This window comes from Camellia sinensis, chromosome 12 (assembly GCF_055761805.1).
Source record: "Camellia sinensis isolate YWXY chromosome 12, ASM5576180v1, whole genome shotgun sequence".
NCBI lineage: Eukaryota > Viridiplantae > Streptophyta > Magnoliopsida > Ericales > Theaceae > Camellia > Camellia sinensis.
In genome coordinates, this window is record NC_138972.1 from 23,175,460 (window position 1) to 23,195,274 (window position 19,815).

The window sequence follows — 19,815 nt, forward strand, 5'->3', positions numbered from 1 at the left end:
TGAGTTTGCTCTTCTTTGGACTTGACCACCATATCGTCGATGTACACTTCCATAGCGTGGCCGAGCTGCTCCTTGAACATGGCAGTGACTAATCTTTGGTAAGTTGCCCCTGCATTTTTCAGCCCAAAAGGCATAACCTTATAGCAATAGGTTCCTCTTGGGGTGAGGAATGCAGTCTTGTCTTGGTCCTCCAGAAGCAAGGCAATTTGATGGTAGCCTCTGTAAGCATCGAAGAAGCTCATACGCTGATGGCGTGTCCTCACATCTACAAGTTGGTCTATTCTGGGGAAAGGAAAACAATCTTTGGGGCAGGCTTTGTTGAGGTTCGTGAAATCAACGCACACTCGCCAAGTCCCATTTTTCTTCTTCACAACCACAGTATTAGAGAGCCATGAAGGGTAGGTCACTTCCCTGATTACCCCGGCATCAAGCAACCGGTCAACCTCTTCAACTACGGCGACAGTGTGCTCTGCGGCTGACCGCTGGCTTTTCTGAATAATCGGCTTGCATTTAGGGTCAACATTTAAACGGTGCTACAAAACAGACGGATCTACACCCGACATCTCATATGGAGTCCACGCAAATACATCGAGGTTGCCGAGCAGGAAGGAAATCAGATGTTGCTTGTCGGCTTGATTCAGGGAAGCGCCGACCATGAAGAACCTGTCTGGGTTTCCGTCAATTTCAACTCGGTCTAGGGCTTCCGTGACTTTTTCACTTGGGAGCCGCCCAACATCGTCGAGGCTCTCCCGATTCATTACCTCAATAGAGTTTACTTGCAACTCCTTTGGCATCTTTTCAGCAAGGAGATAACATGCATGTGCCGATTTCTGGAAGCCATGGATTTGCTCAATGTCGCGTTCTGTCGGGAAGCGTAGCAGCTGATGATAGGTGCTTAGGCCGGCCTGCATAGTATGCAACCAAGATCGCCCCATGATGAGATTATACAGCAATGGCAGCTTGACGACCAAGAATTCCACATCCACTGTTCGGGAGCCCACTCGAACGGGTAGTGTGATTTTCCCCAACAGGAATTCTGGATTGGCGTTGAAGCCGAATAGTGGATAAGGAGCCGGAGAAAGGTCCGATTCGGAGAAGCCAAGTTTGGTAAATGTCACACCCTAAACTTGCCCCTAAAAGTTCGGGCATGACCCATTCAAACACAGACATATAACCTGGTATATATAGCATATGGGGCCTTGACGGAAGCACAAAATATTAGAAGAATACCAAACCAACAAACTCCATTGAGCTATTTCTAACATGCCAGGATCTCATACATCACATGCACCATAAATGTCACACCCCGAACCAGCCCCTAAAAGTTCGGGCATGACCACTTCAAAAACGGACACCTAACTCGGTGTATATGAGATATGGGGCCCGAACGGAAGCATTTAATCTTATATAACAACGTACAAATCATCCATTGAGCCATCGCTACTATGCCAGGATCACAAACAGAACACATGGCAAATAGACATACAGAGACATGCCTCGAAGAATTTAGCTATGTACACATGCATATACAGACCCAGCCCTCAAGATTGGTGTATAACAGAAACATTGAAGGGTAAAAGAATTATATACACTTTAACCTTAAACAGACCATCAGGGTACAAAACTAAACGCTTAACAAAACTCTGTAAAATGAACTGCCTTCATTTTGGTGCCTGGACACTCTGAGGTTGACCAAGGAGGAATGGAAGCCATGGGTTAAGACTAACCTCCAGGTGGAGGGCCTACAGAAACAGACATAGCATAAAGTGAGCCAAGCTCAGTGAATAGTATTACATAAACAATTTAACATTTAACATGAATGGCAATGGACATGTATAAGTGCAGAGAGCATATAGTTAACTTATCCTGTAATTATTTCCAATGTTAACTTTAAATAGAATGGTTTCAAGCCCTTGAACAGAGTGGCATAAAGCCCTTATCAGAATGGCATAAAGCCCTTAACAGAATGGCATAAAGCCCTTAACAGAATGGCGTAAAGCCCTTAACAGAATGGCGTAAAGCCCTTATCATGTATGTATGAACTCAAGAGGTGGCTCGCACGGATTCTAGAGGTGACTCGCATGGCAGCACTTAGTTCCGTACAGCACTTTGTTTCATACTAACGAATCATACAGAATGGCCATAGACCCGGATATCACAAATTGGCCATAGGCCTCACAAATGTTACAGAACAGCTATAAGCTTCACAACTTTCATAGAACGGCCATAGGCCTCATGACTTTCACATCGGCTTTAAGCCTAGTTCACATATGTATGATGGACTCAAGAGGTGGCTCGTACGGATTCTAGAGGTGACTCGCATGGCAACACTTTGTTCCGTACAGCACTTTGTTCCATACTCGATAGGTTCACACATTCACAGAGTGGCCCTTGGCCTGATGGGTTCACACATTCACACATTCACATAGATTCATAGCTTCACCAATTCTTTTGATGTTTCCATAGCTTCACACTGTTTCCCTGAATCACTCATATCATGTCATAACATAGCAGAAATAGAACAGATAAATAGAAACAGGGCATTCTCAGTTCTTCAGATTACCATTATACCATAGTGCACCTACATTCCATTTTCTTGTCATGAACCAATACTGCTAACTCGCAGATAACAGAATGTTAACATTAACTATTAACAGTAAACAACGTATGACCTAATGATGCGTTTAGATTTCCTCATGGTTCATTGGTTCATTGCAAATCGACATACTTGTCTTGCAATTAGCAGAACGTTCATTTTAACGATGACCCGAAGACAAAGATATCATTACATTAATAGGTCAGAACAACCAACTTCACAGTGTTAAGGGTGTATATGCAATTCTTATACGGAATCATGGGTAACTTACAAGTTGATACATCGACGATGATCATGGACCTTAACCAAAATGCAAGGTAGGTTCAGAGTCGTACCGATGTACGCCAAAATCTTTCAATGTTCACATCGAAATCGTTGTTCAAGAATGATCCTAAGTTCCTTTTTATTCATTAAGCACGACATAGTTCACTTACAGAGGATAGACTATTAATATTAACTATTAATCAGAAGCATACACATTTATTTCATCATCGTTCGTGTGCGTTAACATAGTTAACCTGCAATTAACAGAGTGTTCATGGTGACCATTAGCTGTAAATAAAGCATACTACGACAGTACTACTACTCACAGTGTCGAGATGACGTTTTACTTCCTCCCAGGGTGTGTCCTGCACACGTTCAAAACTTGCTCATTAGTTCATTTTGCTTATCATTTTACTTTCTGTTTCATTTCACTTCGAAGGAATGTATCATTATCAAAAGGCCTTGAATACATATTCTGATAATATTAGAGGATTCTACACGCAAAACGGAGCAAACATTATTTTTCAGTATGAGCCGCACGTGCGGCTGTGAGCCCCGCACGTGCGGCAGTTGGCCCCGCACGTGCGGCCTTGAGGTCCCGCACGTGCCTTTTAGGCAGAACCAAACCACAAAATTTCAGCATTTGCCGCACGTGCGGCAGTGACTCCCGCACGTGCGGCGATTGCCCTGTTTTGGTCCGAAATTTGCAACAAATTCTCATCCTTTGGAGGATGTTCTCAAGGCTCTAAAATGGATCCTTTCATTACTAAATCATGGTTCAAAAACATGTAATTCAAGGTACAACATACCATAATCTAACTTGAATTAAACCCATGAACACAATTCAATTGGTTTGAACAAAAGTTGAAGCTCATCAATATAATTCCATTCTTGAGGCTCTTAACTTTACACACACATAACATAGATACACAAAGGCATGGCATGAACATGAATACCAATTTGAGAAGTAAAGAGAAGAGACAAAATGTATGCTCTCACTAGATAACTTGAATTGGATCCAAAATGCACAAATGAGAGGATTATCATACCAAGTCTTCAACACACACATCTAGGACTTTCATTCCACTATAGATCATACACATCAAGAGCTTCCTATTTCAAATTGAGGAAGAAGATTGGATTAGGGAAATTAAACTTACCTTAGCTTCAATTTCTCTCAACTCTCCCTTGTTCTTATCCTTTCTTCACTTTTCTCCAAGGAGTATGTTATAAGAAAGTTCCTAAGTCTTGAGTTCATAGAGGCTCTTATAGACATACATATATAAAGGGTGAATAAAGACGAAAATCAATCGTTTAAACCTCTGAAATTCAAATTCCACAGAAACGCTTAATATTACCTAAAAATTATGTTGATCACATATATAAAATCAATTTCAGATAAACAGGCCCCCAAGGCTTCCAATTTCTGATTCAAACTTTATAGTTGCAACAGATACATTTCTTATCAAACAGATAGGCATCTTTAAACATGAAGTTCACTCTCTTAACCGTAATTTCTCATAGGATTTCACAATAAGCATTCAAGAGCACAAAACAGGGACTAGAAATATATCAGAAAACATGTACGAGGGTCGGGTTATTACAATAAAAGGCTGACAGAGTCCAAAAATATTCCTTAGCAGTATATATATATATACAAACACATATACAAACCCAGCCCTATAGTCGGGCATGTAACAAAAAAAACTGTTGAAGTCATTGCATTTAACCTTGGAAGGATATCCCAGAAGTAAGCTAATTATCTTAATAAACTTCACAAAATAAGTGGCCTCAAAAGTGCTTGGCTACGCGAAGGTTGACAAAAGAAACCGGGCGTCATGGTTTAGGATTGACCACCTGGTTGGTTGCCTACAGAAACAGACATAACAGATAGTGAGCCGGGCTCAGTGAATAGTAATACATGAATGAAACAATGCTCAACTTGAAACATGACATTTATCAATACATATGGAAGTGCAGAGATTACAAAGTTAGCCTGATTCTGTATTCATCTTATAATGGCCTTAGGCCCAATCTTGAACAAAACAGCTTGACATATCATATTCTTAATTCATAATGACTTGAAGCCCTTGAGCATGTTGGCATAATGCCCTTGAACATGGTGGCAAAGTGCCCTTAAACATGGTGGCACAAGGCCCTTAAACATGATGGCATGACGCCCTTAAACATGGTGGCATGACGCCCTTAGATAATTGGGCACTAAGCCCATGAATATGCTTATACGAACTCAAGAGGTGTCTCACACGGATTCTAGAGGTGGCTCACGTCGTAGCACTTAGTTCCGTGTAGCACTTTGTTTCGTATCATAATAACTTATATTGGATGGCCGTAGGCCCAGAGTCTTATAGCATGAAGGTATTTTATTTTTCCCATTTCTTTCTTACATACTTGGAACATACTTGAACATTAACATACATACTTGAAACATTAACATAGTTGCATAAACGAAATGCTAATGAAGAGCATTAGCCCTATGTAAAGCAGATAATGATGTTACTACTCACAGTGTTGCGATGATGTGCTTGTTCCTCCCGGAGTGTGCCCTGCACACATTCAACCTTTACAATTTAGTTCCCTTTTCATATCAAATCACTTTCTGTTTCGTTTTACTTCGAAGGAATTTATACATATTAAAAGCATCAAAGACATATTTCGACAACATTAGAGGGTTCTACACGTAAAACGGAGCGATCCATGTTTTTCAGCATGGGCCGCACGTGCGGCTGTGAGCCCCGCACGTGCGGCAAGCTGTCCCGCACGTGCGGCAAAATGTCCTGCACGTGCCTTTTAGACAGTGGCCGAGCCCCTGTTTTTCACCATTTCCCGCACGTGCGGCCATGACTCCCGCACGTGCGGCAGCACCTCCCGCACGTGCGGCCATGACCCCCGCACGTGCGGCGATTCTGCTCAAAATTGTCCGAAATTCTTACAAAATCCCAATCTTTTGGTACATCCTCACAAGGCTCATTTTAACATTTTTAGTTGACAATACCTAGCCTAAAATTCATGTTACAAAGGCTTCAAATACATACATTAAACTAGATAAACACTAATTCTTGAATCCTTAACTATAATCAAATTTCCTTTTTCATCAACATCACATATATATATATAAGGTAAGTTCTTCATGATCTTTCATGAGAAAGTAAGCAATCAAAGCTAATTTCTCCACATACATACATAAGCAACTTAGTTCAAACTCATCCAATGGATAAAACATGATCCAATTTCACCTTGGGTTCAATTATCATGGTTGTATCACCCTCAAATTCAAGAGAGGAATTATAAAAGTTAGACAAACTTACCTTGAGTTGAGATCTCCCAAAGTCTCTCTAGGTTATTCAATCTCTAGCCTTTATTGAAACTCCCTTCTCATTTCTCTCTATTCTTACTCTCTGTATCCTCTTCCATGAAATGTGTTGAACTAGGTCCAAGGCTCCAAGAACACACATATATATATAAGAGCTAATAAGACAAAAGTCAATCGTTTAAACATCCGAAATTGAAATTTCCCAAAAATGCTTAATATTACCTAAAAATTATGCTGATTACATATCTAAAATCAATTTCAGATAATTAAGCCTTGAAGGCCTCCAATTTCGATTCAAACCTTCTAATGTAACAGATATTTTTCTTGTTGAACAGATAGACATCCTTAAACATATGCTTTAAACATGGAGTTAACTTTCCTATCCCTAATTTCTCATGGAATTACACAGTAAGCATCCAAAATCACCAAATAGGATCCGAAAATATAACAAGGAACATGTACGAGGGTCGAGTTATTGCACTCTCCCCCCCTTAAATAAGTTTGGTCCCCAAACTTGTGTTACCTTAGGGTAGAAACAGATGCGGATACTGATGTTGCATGTCCTCCTCTTTTTCCCAAGTTGCGTCGGTTCCGTAATGTTCCTGCCATTCCACTTTTACCATTGGAATTTCTCGGCTGCGTAATTGTTTCACTTGCCGATCCAAAATGCGGATTGGTTTTTCCTCATAAGTTAATTTATCATCTAGTTCAATCTGGTGATAATCAATAACATGAGACGGATCCGCAAGGTACCCCCGAAGCATAGAGACATGAAACACATTATGTACTTGGCTCATATATGGCGAAAGGGCAACCCGGTAAGCTACCAGACCCACCCTTTCCAAAATTTGAAAGGGACCAACGTAGCGGGGCGTTAGCTTACCCCTTTTCCCGAATCTTGGATGGCCTTTCATCGAAGTAACTTTTATAAAGACGTGACTGCCCACTTCAAATTCCAAATCTCTCCGTCGGTTATCCGCATAACTTTTTTGTCTACTTTGAGCCGTCTTTAATCTTTCCCGAATAATTTTAACTTTTTCAGTGGTTAACTGAACAATTTCAGGCCCTAGCAAGGATTTATCTCCAACTTCAGCCCAACATACGGGAGAACGACACGGTCTTCCGTACAAAGCTTCATAGGGTGCCATTGCAATACTTGAGTGGTAACTATTGTTGTATGCGAACTCTACCAGCGGTAAATGGGTTTCCCAACTTTCTTGAAACTCTAGCACACACATCCGGAGCATATCTTCCAGAGTTTGTATTGTTCTCTCGGATTGACCGTCAGTTTGAGGATGAAAAGTTGTGCTGAACCTTAATTCTGTACCCATGGCTTCTTGTAAACTTTGCCAGAATCTGGAAACGAACTTCGGATCCCTATCCGATATAATCGAGACCGGTACACCATGCAGTCTTACAATTTCATTCACATAAATGACCGCCAGTTTATCTGCATTGTACTGAGTCTTCACTGGTAGAAAGTGGGCAGACTTAGTCAATCGGTCGACAATGACCCATATAGAATTCATACCCCGAGGTGTCCGTGGTAATCCCACAACGAAATCCATGGTTAGATGTTCCCACTTCCATTCCGGGATTGGAAGGGGTTGTAATAACCCTGCTGGTCTTTGATGCTCCGCTTTCACTTGCTGACACTGCAAACACTTAGAGACGAAGTCTACAATCTCCTTTTTCATGCTTGGCCACCAGAAATTTTGTTTCAAATCTCGGTACATTTTAGTACTTCCCGGATGCATAGAAAATCTTGAGGCATGTGCTTCTTCCATCAATTTCCGTTTAAGTTCCAACACATTGGGGACACATACTCGGTTTGAAATTTGAGTACCGAATCCACTAAACTGAACCCCGATTGTGGCTTTGTCTCTAAATCATCACATACCTTCTTTAGAATGTCATCCTCCATTTGATGTGACTTGATCTCTTCAAGTAAAGTCGGTTGAGCCATTACTGCTGCTAGTACTGTTTCCTGTCCAGGTATCTTAAATTCCACCCTCATTTTATCCAATTCATCTACCAATTCCCTTTGCTCCGTTAACAGGTTGGCCAAATCTCCCATATCTTTCCGACTAAGAGCATCCGCAACCGTGTTGGCCTTACCAAGATGATAATGGATCTGTAAATCATAGTCTTTAATTAACTCTAACCACCGACGCTGCCGCATGTTCAATTCCTTCTGGGTAAAAAGGTACTTAAGGCTTTTGTGGTCGGTGTAAACTTCACAGGTAGTACCATACAAATAGTGCCGCCATATCTTTAGAGCAAAAACCACCGCCGCGAGCTCAAGATCATGCGTGGGATAATTCTTTTCATGGGGTTTAAGCTGTCGTGAAGCATAGGCAATAACCCTTCCACCTTGCATAAGCACACACCCTAATCCTTTATGGGACGCATCAATGTAAATTACAAACCCTTCGGTGCCAGATGGTAAAGCCAAAACTGGAGCTATGGTTAATTTCATCTTTAATTCCTGGAAAGCAGATTCCCGCTCTTTTGACCATTCAAATGCAACTCCCTTTCGAGTCAACTGTGTAAGTGGCCCAGCAATTTTAGAAAAATCTTGAACGAATCTCCTGTAATAGCCAGCTAATCCCATAAAGCTACGCACATCGGTCACATTGGTAGGAGTCGGCCATTTCACAATCGCCTCAATTTTGTGTGGATCAACAGAAACTCCTTCCTTTGTGATAATATGCCCCAGAAATGCCACCTTGAATAGCCAAAATTCACATTTCTTAAGCTTTGCATACAATTTCCTTTCCCAGAGGGTTTGAAGAATTAAGCGAAGATGGGTCTCATGAGCTTCCACATTCTTTGAATAAATGAGGATATCGTCAATAAAGACCACCACAAATTCATCCAAATAGGACTTAAAAACGCGGTTCATCAAATCCATAAAGGCTGTTGGGGCATTAGTAACTCCAAAGGGCATAACCAAAAATTCGTAATGACCGTACCGAGTTCGAAAAGCTGTCTTCTCAACATCATCAACCTTGACTTTTAATTGATGGTATCCAGACCGTAGATCAATCTTAGAAAAGACCTGTGCCCCTTGAAGCTGATCAAATAGGTCATCGATTCTTGGCAACGGATACTTATTCTTGATTGTGACTTTGTTAAGTTCTCTGTAATCGATACAAAGCCGGAGTGTTCCATCCTTCTTCTTTACAAACAAAACTGGCGCACCCCACGGAGATACACTCGGGCGGATAAATCCTTTGTCCAATAAATCTTGCAACTGCATTTTCAATTCTTTCATCTCAACTGGCGACATTCTATACGGAGTCTTAGAAATGGGTTGAGTTCCCAGTGCTACTTCAATTGTAAACTCAATTTCACGATCTATTAACTGTCCTGGTAATTCTTCTGGAAAAACATCTGGAAATTCACAGACAACTGGGATCATGTCGGTATTCCCATTCACCACTTGCCCCTCTAGAACACTGCATAAGTACCCCTGACACCCTTTCTGAATTAATTTACAAGCCCTTGCTGCGGAAATTAAATAAGGTGCCGAAGTCACTCCATGTCCCTGAAAGGTAGACCCTGATTGTCCCGGAGGGTGGAAACTAATTTGTTTAGTCAAACAATCTATAGTTGCACCATATTCACCTAACCAGTCCATTCCCAGAATAATATCAAAATAGGCCATATCAAGAGGCAACAGATTGGCATATACCCGGATATCCCCAAATTGGAGTTCACAAGCAGCATAGATAGAAGTACAAATCATAGGGCCTCCCAAAGGTGAAGACACACACAACATATAAGACAGTTTTTCTTCAGTTTTATCTAAATTATGAGCAAATAGTTTCGACACAAAAGAGTGGGTGGAGCCAGAATCAAATAATACATGAGCGAAATGACCGTGAACGATAAATGTACCTGATACCACCGTTGCCGCATTTTGCACATCTCCCGGAACCAATGCGAACACCCTGCCTTGTCTCGCAGTGTCTTTATTATTAGTAGGTTTAATAGTTGTCTTGGTGTTGGAAGTTGGTGCAGACCCCGTTGAACTTGTAGTGGTTCTATTATTGCTTTGTTGATTTTTTTGAGGGCAATCCTTGATCAAATGACCCGTCTTGCCACACTGAAAACAGGCTCCAGACTTCCGATAGCACGTTCCACGATGCTTCTTCCCACATTCCGGACAAGTCGGTATTGAATCCTGACTAGGGGTAGAAGTATTTGAACTCCCTAAAGTCTGCTTTTTGTTTGGTGGAGTAGGTGATCCCTTCGACCATTGAGTATTTTGCCTCTTCCCTTTCCATTCCGAAATTCGACTCTGAGTAGTGAGATTCCCTTCCGCTATAACGGCTCTTTCCAACACATCAACGTAAGTAGGTAACTTCAACATGTTGACCTTATCCAGGATAGCGCTCCGTAATCCTCCTTCAAATTTGCGCGCCTTCTTATAATTTGTATCCACCATATGGGGTGCAAACCGAGCTAATTCTGCAAATTGGGCTTCGTATTCAGCGACGGTTTTGTTCCCTTGCCTGAGAGTTTCGAATTCCGTTACCTTCTTATCTCGCATGCTTTGAGGGAAGTACTTGTCATAAAACAATTCCAAGAATTTGTCCCATGTCAACCCTTGGTGTACAGTTCTCGTAAGCATCCACCATCTGCGTGCCTCATCCTCAAGAGTAAAGGCAGCCAATTGCACCTTTTGAGCTTCTGTGCAGGGAAAGACTTCAAATAACTTCTCTATTCCCAGCACCCATGCTTCAGCTCTCATTGGTTCTATTCCTCCTTTGAAGGATGGCGGCTTCATCTTTTTAAACTCCTTGGTAAGGGTGATAGTCCGGTCTTCAGCATGGAAATCTTGTACTGCCGGTGGGGGTACCAATGGTGGAGGTGGTTGTTGTGGCTGTTGCTGTTGTTGCCGTAGGGTCTCCGCCATTTCCATAATCATTCTCTCCATTCTATCCAGCCGTGCAGAAGTAGCATCTTCTGTATCTTTTGTCCTTGTCCTCACCATTGCCTACACAATAATCATTTATACATAATAGACATATTTCAAAAGTGTTAGCATTATCAGAGTAGACTTAACGTTGCCATCGCTCTTTCATATACTTTCAGGATGTCATGCAAGATGCCTAAAGCTTTTCTAGACACCCTAAAGCTCAATGGATCCGTGTGTGAGATAGCAACTCGTGCTCTGATACCACTTGTCACACCCTAAACTTGCCCCTAAAAGTTCGGGCATGACCCATTCAAACACAGACATATAACCTGGTATATATAGCATATGGGGCCTTGACGGAAGCACAAAATATTAGAAGAATACCAAACCAACAAACTCCATTGAGCTATTTCTAACATGCCAGGATCTCATACATCACATGCACCATAAAAGGTTGACAGAGTCCAAAAATATTCCTTAGCAGTATATATATATATACAAACACATATACAGACCCAGCCCTATAGTCGGGCATGTAACAAAAAAAACTGTTGAAGTCATTGCATTTAACCTTGGAAGGATATCCCAGAAGTAAGCTAATTATCTTAATAAACTTCACAAAATAAGTGGCCTCAAAAGTGCTTGGCTACGCGAAGGTTGACAAAAGAAACCGGGCGTCATGGTTTAGGATTGACCACCTGGTTGGTTGCCTACAGAAACAGACATAACAGATAGTGAGCCGGGCTCAGTGAATAGTAATACATGAATGAAACAATGCTCAACTTGAAACATGACATTTATCAATACATATGGAAGTGCAGAGATTACAAAGTTAGCCTGATTCTGTATTCATCTTATAATGGCCTTAGGCCCAATCTTGAACAAAACAGCTTGACATATCACATTCTTAATTCATAATGGCTTGAAGCCCTTGAGCATGTTGGCATAATGCCCTTGAACATGGTGGCAAAGTGCCCTTAAACATGGTGGCACAAGGCCCTTAAACATGATGGCATGACGCCCTTAAACATGGTGGCATGACGCCCTTAGATAATTGGGCACTAAGCCCATGAATATGCTTATACGAACTCAAGAGGTGTCTCACACGGATTCTAGAGGTGGCTCACGTCGTAGCACTTAGTTCCGTGTAGCACTTTGTTTCATATCATAATAACTTATATTGGATGGCCGTAGGCCCAGAGTCTTATAGCATGAAGGTATTTTATTTTTCCCATTTCTTTCTTACATACTTGGAACATACTTGAACATTAACATACATACTTGAAACATTAACATAGTTGCGTAAACGAAATGCTAATGAAGAGCATTAGCCCTATGTAAAGCAGATAATGATGTTACTACTCACAGTGTTGCGATGATGTGCTTGCTCCTCCCGGAGTGTGCCCTGCACACATTCAACCTTTACAATTTAGTTCCCTTTTCATATCAAATCACTTTCTGTTTCGTTTTACTTCGAAGGAATTTATACATATTAAAAGGCATCAAAGACATATTCCGACAACATTAGAGGGTTCTACACGCAAAACGGAGCGATCCATGTTTTTCAGCATGGGCCGCACGTGCGGCTGTGAGCCCCGCACGTGCAGCAAGCTCTCCCGCACGTGCGGCAAAATGTCCTGCACGTGCCTTTTAGACAGTGGCCGAGCCCCTGTTTTTCACCATTTCCCGCACGTGCGGCCATGACTCCCGCACGTGCGGCAGCACCTCCCGCACGTGCGGCCATGACCCCTGCATGTGCGGCGATTCTGCTCAAAATTGTCCGAAATTCTTACAAAATCCCAATCTTTTGGTACATCCTCACAAGGCTCATTTTAACATTTTTAGTTGACAATACCTAGCCTAAAATTCATGTTACAAAGGCTTCAAATACATACATTAAACTAGATAAACACTAATTCTTGAATCCTTAACTATAATCAAATTTCCTTTTTCATCAACATCACATATACCATCACATATATATATATAAGGCAAGTTCTTCATGATCTTTCATGAGAAAGTAAGCAATCAAAGCTAATTTCTCCACATACATACATAAGCAACTTAGTTCAAACTCATCCAATGGATAAAACATGATCCAATTTCACCTTGGGTTCAATTATCATGGTTGTATCACCCTCAAATTCAAGAGAGGAATTATAAAAGTTAGACAAACTTACCTTGAGTTGAGATCTCCCAAAGTCTCTCTAGGTTATTCAATCTCTAGCCTTTATTGAAACTCCCTTCTCATTTCTCTCTATTCTTACTCTCTGTATCCTCTTCCATGAAATGTGTTGAACTAGGTCCAAGGCTCCAAGAACACACATATATATATAAGAGCTAATAAGACAAAAGTCAATCGTTTAAACATCCGAAATTGAAATTTCCCAAAAATGCTTAATATTACCTAAAAATTATGCTGATTACATATCTAAAGATAATTAAGCCTTGAAGGCCTCCAATTTCGATTCAAACCTTCTAATGTAACAGATATTTTTCTTGTTGAACAGATAGACATCCTTAAACATATGCTTTAAACATGGAGTTAACTTTCTTATCCCTAATTTCTCATGGAATTACACAGTAAGCATCCAAAATCACCAAATAGGATCCGAAAATATAACAAGGAACATGTACGAGGGTCGGGTTATTACAGTGAATGTCTTGTAATACATAACTTCCGATGTACTCCCTGGGTCAATGAGTACGCGCTCAACGGTGAATCAGTTTACACATAACTCAATTACCAAGGAATCAATGTGGGGGAAATGTCACTCCGGCCAAATCTGAATCATCAAAAGCAATGCTCGCAGTTTCATGGGGCCGTTTAGCTGGAGTGAGTTGATTTTGAGGGTCGGGATTCGACTGAATCGTATGCACCGCGGATGACATTGGCAGGCTGTATATCATGTGGATCACGCCAAGCGGAGGTGAATCCTGTCTTAAGGCTATTACTTTAGTTGGGTTTCCTTTTTGGACGTACTATTGTAGCTGACCATCTTGTACCAATTCCTCCAGGTGATCCTTCAATGCGTAACAACTCTCAGTATCATGGCCATGATCCTTGTGATACTCGCACCGCCTATCCCGTCTTCGCGTGTCAAGAGGTCCCACCATTTTCGACAGCCATTTGAAGAATGGAAGGTGTTGGATTTTGGACATAACCGCACTGATCGGCTCTGACAACTCCATATATTTCTTGTCGGCGCGCCTTGTGCGCCTGCTATCAACTTGCAGTTGTTCATTTGCTCAGTGGGAGCATTGGTCGCTTGATCGGCGAGAATCCTGTCTCTTATCTCGTTTAGCCGGATGCCATGGTTCAGGGCTCTAAGGTGGTACATAATTTAACGGCTGAGCAATTTCAGAAGGAGCTGTCTTATTGGCCACATTTTCGGCTTTAACCCGCAAGGCGTCATCTTCCACTTTACAGTATTCCTCAACTTTCTTCATCAACGACCAGACTGTTTTTGGGGGCCGTCTGGTCAAAGAGCTGCGGAGGGCACTATCGGGATGTAACCCCATCTTGAAGGCGGTAATGGCCATGGAGTCATTGCAAGCATCATCTACCAGATTAAAACACTCCCAATACCGCGCCGAATACGTACGAAGGGTTTCCCTCGGTTGAATCTGCATTGCCCAGAGGGAATCGGCTTGCTTTGGCTGGACCTCATTAGTGATAAACCTTGCCCTAAAGGATTTTTGGAGTTGGTGGAAGCTTTTGATCGAAGCCGGCTCCAGTTTATAATACCACCTAACAGCCAGTGGTCCCAAACTGCTCAGAAATATTCTGCACATGAGAGCCTCGTCGTCTGCATGCAATGTCATGGCTTGTTTATAATAACGGATGTGATCGGTGGGGTCTGATTTACCGTCGTACAAGGTGAATGACGGTGCTTTGAATTTCTTAGATAGCACTGCCCTTGCAATCCGTCGTACAAAGGGATCGTACTGGTGTTCTTTGTCTGAACTGTTTCTTCTTCGCTTATGCCTTATACATGGACTCTCTTCAGAGGAACTGGTAGTTTCGGGTCGTCCTTTCTTCTTGGGCTTCGGGGATAATGAGTCGAAGTCGCTATCAATGTCTTGTTGTCGGGCTCGAGGTCGTCGATCACCTAGCCTCAGAGGTCATTCCGGATCTTGGTGTACAGCTTGTTTGGACTTCGCCACTTCCAAGGCCAAATCCTGACGGAGACGTTCATTCTCAGCAATCATGTTCTCCAACCTCTATTCTTTTTGCTTTGCTTGTTCTATGATCGCTTGCATTGTCTCAGGCGCTGAAGTTGAGGGCGAGGGGAAGTTCAAGGCGCGTCTTGCGGCGATAGTCTCCAGTCCAAGCATGTTTGTTGGAGTGAGGTCGTCTCTCTGTGTGGTTTCGTCAGTGACTATCGGAGGGTCTTCTGTTACGCCCGCCATGGATGTATTTGAGTATTCCCACAGACAGTGCCAATTGTGGGGAAGTGGTTTGGAAATAGTCTTCAGATCTTGGGGGATGCCCGTGATCCTCATCTAGTCACCTGAAAAGGAATGAACACTCCGATCGGGGGTACCGGAATTAGCACTCCGACAGATAAGTCAGTGTATATTCTCTTAATTGTTTGTATCTTAAGTTAAGCATACTAGTTCTCACATGCCTCTTCATGGCTGATGTTCTTCTATTTATATCTTTTCTTTCTTGGGCCTCGAGGCTAGGCCCACTTTCGATTCGCCGTATAACTATTTACTCGACTCCTTTTGCTGCAAACCTCTCCACTCGACCCCTTACTCAACCGGCTATTTGGTCGAATAAGTCAGGATTCAAATGTATAAGACGAGGCCGAATGCGATGTAAATATTTAACTTTCCAGGTCCCATTATTCAGCCTGTTTACGACTCCCAATATTCGGCCCCCACAGTAGTGAATTCTCAGTAAATTCTCCGTAAATTCTTAATAAAGTACCCAATAAATTCTCAGTAAATTACTCAGTAAATTCTCAGTGAATTACTCAGTAAATTCTCAGTGAATTACTCAGCAAATATTCAATAAATTCTAAGTAAATTATTCAGTAAATTACTCTGTAAATTGTCAGTAAATTACTCAGTAAATTGCCAGTAAATTCTCATTAAATTGCCAGTAACTTCTCAGTAAATTTTTCAGAAAATTCCCAGTAAATTCTCTGTAAATTACTTAGTAAATTCCTAGTTAATTCTCTATAAATTACTTAGTAAATTCTCATTAAATTAATCAGTAAATTCCTTGTAAATTCTCTGTAAATTACTCAGTAAATTCTCAGAAAATATGTCAGTAAATTTTCAGTAAATTACTTAGTAAATTCCCAGTAAATTGGCAGTAAATTACTCAGTAAATTCCCAATAAATTACTTAGTAAATTCCTAGTAAATTACCCAGTAAATTCCCCATAAATTCTCAATAAATTACACAGTAAATTTTCTATAAATTTCCTGTAAATCACTCAGTAAATTAATCAGTAAATACCCAGTAAATTCTCAGTAAATTCTCAATAAATTACTCGGTAAATTGTCATTAAATTCTCAGTAAATTATTTAGTAAATTGCTTGTAACTTCTCAGAAAATTTCGAGAAAATTCTCAGTAAATTCTCAATAAATTAATTAGTAAATTCCAGTAATTCTCAGTAAATTACTTAGAAAATTCCCATTAAATTCTCAGTAAATTAGCAATAAATTCTCAGTAAATTCCTTGTAATTGCCAGTAAATTCTCAGTAAAGTCCTAATAAATTCAAAGTAAATTACTCAATAAATTATCTGTAGATTCTCTGTAAATTCTCAGTAAAGTCCCATTAAATTACTCTGTAAATTCCTTGTAAATTTTCTGTAAATTACTTGACAAATTCCCATAAATTGCTTAGTAAATTCTTTGTAAATTCTCAGTAAATTACTCAGTAAATCCCTAGTAAATTCTCAATAAATTACTTAGTAAATTCCCTGTAAATTCTCGGTAAATTTCAAAGTGAATTCCCAATAAATTCTCAGTAAATTATCGAGTAAATTCTCAGTAAATTACTCAATAAATTCTTAGTAAATTACTCAGTAAATTCCTAGTAAATTCTAAGTAAATTACTCAGTAAATTACCCAGTAAATTCCCAATAAATTCTCAGTAAATTACTCAGTAAATTCTCAATAATTACACAGTAAATTCTTAATAATTACACAGTAAATTACTCAGTCAATTGTCAGTAAATTCTAATAAACTTCCACTAAATTCTCAGTAAGTTAATTAGTAAATTCCTAGTAAATTCTCAGTCAATTCACAGTAAATTACTAATAAATTCCCTGTAAATTACTCGGTAAATTCCCAATAAATTCTCAGTAAATTACTCAGTAAATTCTCAATAAATTCCAACAAATTACTCGGTAAATTGCCAGTAACTTCTCAGTAAATTATTCAGTAAATTCCGAGTAAATTACTCAGTAAACTCCCAGTAAATTCTTCAGTAAATTCTAAGCATATCCTCAAAAAATTACTCAGTAAATTCCCAGTAAATTCTTGTAAATTTTTAGTAAATTCCCAACAAATTCTTAGTAAATTACTAGTTAATTTTCAATAAATTCCTTGTTAATTCTATGTAAATTACTCAGTAAATTCCCAATAAATTATTTATTAAATTCTCAGTAAATTACTCAGTAAATTCTCAATATATTTACCTAGTGAATTCCCACTAAATTGCTTAGTAAGTTCCCTGTAAATTCTAGGCAAATTAATCAGTAAATTCCTAGTAAATTCTCATTAAATTACTCAGTAAATTTCCAGTAAATTCTCAGTAAATTACTCAATAAATTCTCAACAAATTACCCAGTAAATTCCCAACAAATTCTGAGTAAATTACCTGTAAATTCTCAACAAATTAATCAGTAAATTCTCAGTAAATTAGTCATTAAATTCTCAGTATATTACTTAGTAAATTACTCAGAAAATTTCCCGTAAATTCTGAGTAAATTACTCTGTAAATTCTCAATAAATTATTCAGTAAATTCCTAATAAATACTCAATAAATTGCCAGAAAATTCTCGATAAATTACTCAATAAACTCCCATTAAATTTTTAGTAAATTACTTAGTAAATTCCCAGTAAATTAATCAGTAAATTCCTAATGAGTTCCCTGAAAATTCTCAGTAAATTACTCAGTAAATTTCCAATAAATTCCTAATAAATTACTCTGTAAATTCAAAGTTAGTTCTCAGTAAATTACTCATTAAATTCCCAGTAAAGTACTGAATAAATTACTCAGTAAATTCTCAGTAAATTACTCAATAAATTCCCAATAAATTACTCAGTAAATTCCCTATAAATTCTTAGTAAACTCCTAGTAAATTCTCAGCAAATTAATCAGTAAATTCCCAGTAAATTCTTAGTAGAATACTCAGTAAATTCACCGTAAATCCTAATCAAATTCTTAATAAATTACTCAGTAAATTTCCAATAAATTCTCAGTAAATTCTTAATAAATTACTCAGCAAATTGCCAGTAAATTACTCAATAAATTGCTAGTAACTTCTCAGAAAATTTTTCAGAAAATTCCTAGTAAATTACTCAGTAAATTACCTGTAAATTAGGCAGTAAATTCTCAAAAAATTACTCAGTAAGTTCCCAATAAAGTCTCAGTAAATTCCCAGAATAAATTCTTAGTGAATCCCTATAATTTCTAGTAAATTCCCAGTAAATTACTCAGAAAATTTCAAGTAAATTATCAATAAATTACTCAGTAAATTCTCAGTAAGTTACTCATTAAATTCCCTGTAAATTACTCAGTAAATTCTCATTAAATATCAATAAATTACTCAATAAAATATCTGTAAATTCCTTATAAATTCTCAGTTAATTACCTGTAATTTCAAAGAAAATTACTCAGTAAATTCCCCTGCAAATTCAGAGTAAACTACTTAGTAAATTCTACGTAAATTACTAAATAAATTCTTAGTAAATTATCAGTATATTCCCAGTATATTCTCAGAAAATTACTCCATAAATTCTCAATAAATTCTCAGTAAATTCCGAGTAAATTCTGAGTAAATTACTTAGTAAATTTCCTGTAAATTCTCAGTAAATTACTTACTAAATTCCAAGTTAATTTTTAGTAAAATACTCAGTAAATTCAAAGTTAATTCTCTGTAAATTAGTTAGTAAATTCCTAGTAAATTCTCATTAAATTCTCTGTAAATTCTCTATAAATTACTCAGTAAATTCTGAGTAAATTACTTAGTAAATTCCTAGAAAATTCTCAGTAAATTACTCAGTAAATTCACAATAAATTCTGAGTAAATTACTTAGTAAATTACCAGTAAATTCTCAGTAAATTGCTGAGTAAATTCCCAATAAATTACTCAGTATATTCCAAGTAAATTACACAGTAAATTCCCCGTAAATTCTCAGGAAATAACACAGTAAATTCCCATTAAATTGTCAGTAAATTCTCAGTAAATTATTCAGTAAGTTCCCAGTAAACAATTAACAAATTACTCTGTAAATTACACAGTATATTCCAAGTAAATTCATAGTAAATTAATTAGTAAATTCTCCGTAAATTCCAAGTATATTACACAGTAAATTCCAGTAAATTGTTAGTAAGTTACTCAGTAAATTCCTAGTAAATTCTTAGTAAATTATTCAGTAAATTCCCAGTAAATAATTAACAAATTACTCAATAAATTCTCAGTATATTCCCAGTAAATTCTGAGTAAA

The 19,815-nt window shown here is 38.8% G+C and overlaps 1 protein-coding gene across 1 annotated transcript in view; it reads right to left on the bottom strand.

Moving 5' to 3' along the window:
- Positions 1 to 2,431: 2,431 nt before the first annotated feature.
- Positions 2,432 to 19,815, bottom strand: part of LOC145803435 (uncharacterized) — a 71,760-nt gene continuing 54,376 nt past the window's right edge. Inside the window, exons 4-8 of the mRNA XM_082896707.1 lie at positions 9,526 to 10,919; positions 8,960 to 9,252; positions 8,092 to 8,782; positions 2,564 to 2,615; positions 2,432 to 2,481 (exon numbers count right to left, since the gene is read on the bottom strand). Coding sequence (XP_082752833.1) covers positions 2,432 to 2,481; positions 2,564 to 2,615; positions 8,092 to 8,782; positions 8,960 to 9,252; positions 9,526 to 10,919 — 2,480 coding nt within the window. The remainder of the gene's footprint in view (positions 2,482 to 2,563; positions 2,616 to 8,091; positions 8,783 to 8,959; positions 9,253 to 9,525; positions 10,920 to 19,815) is intronic.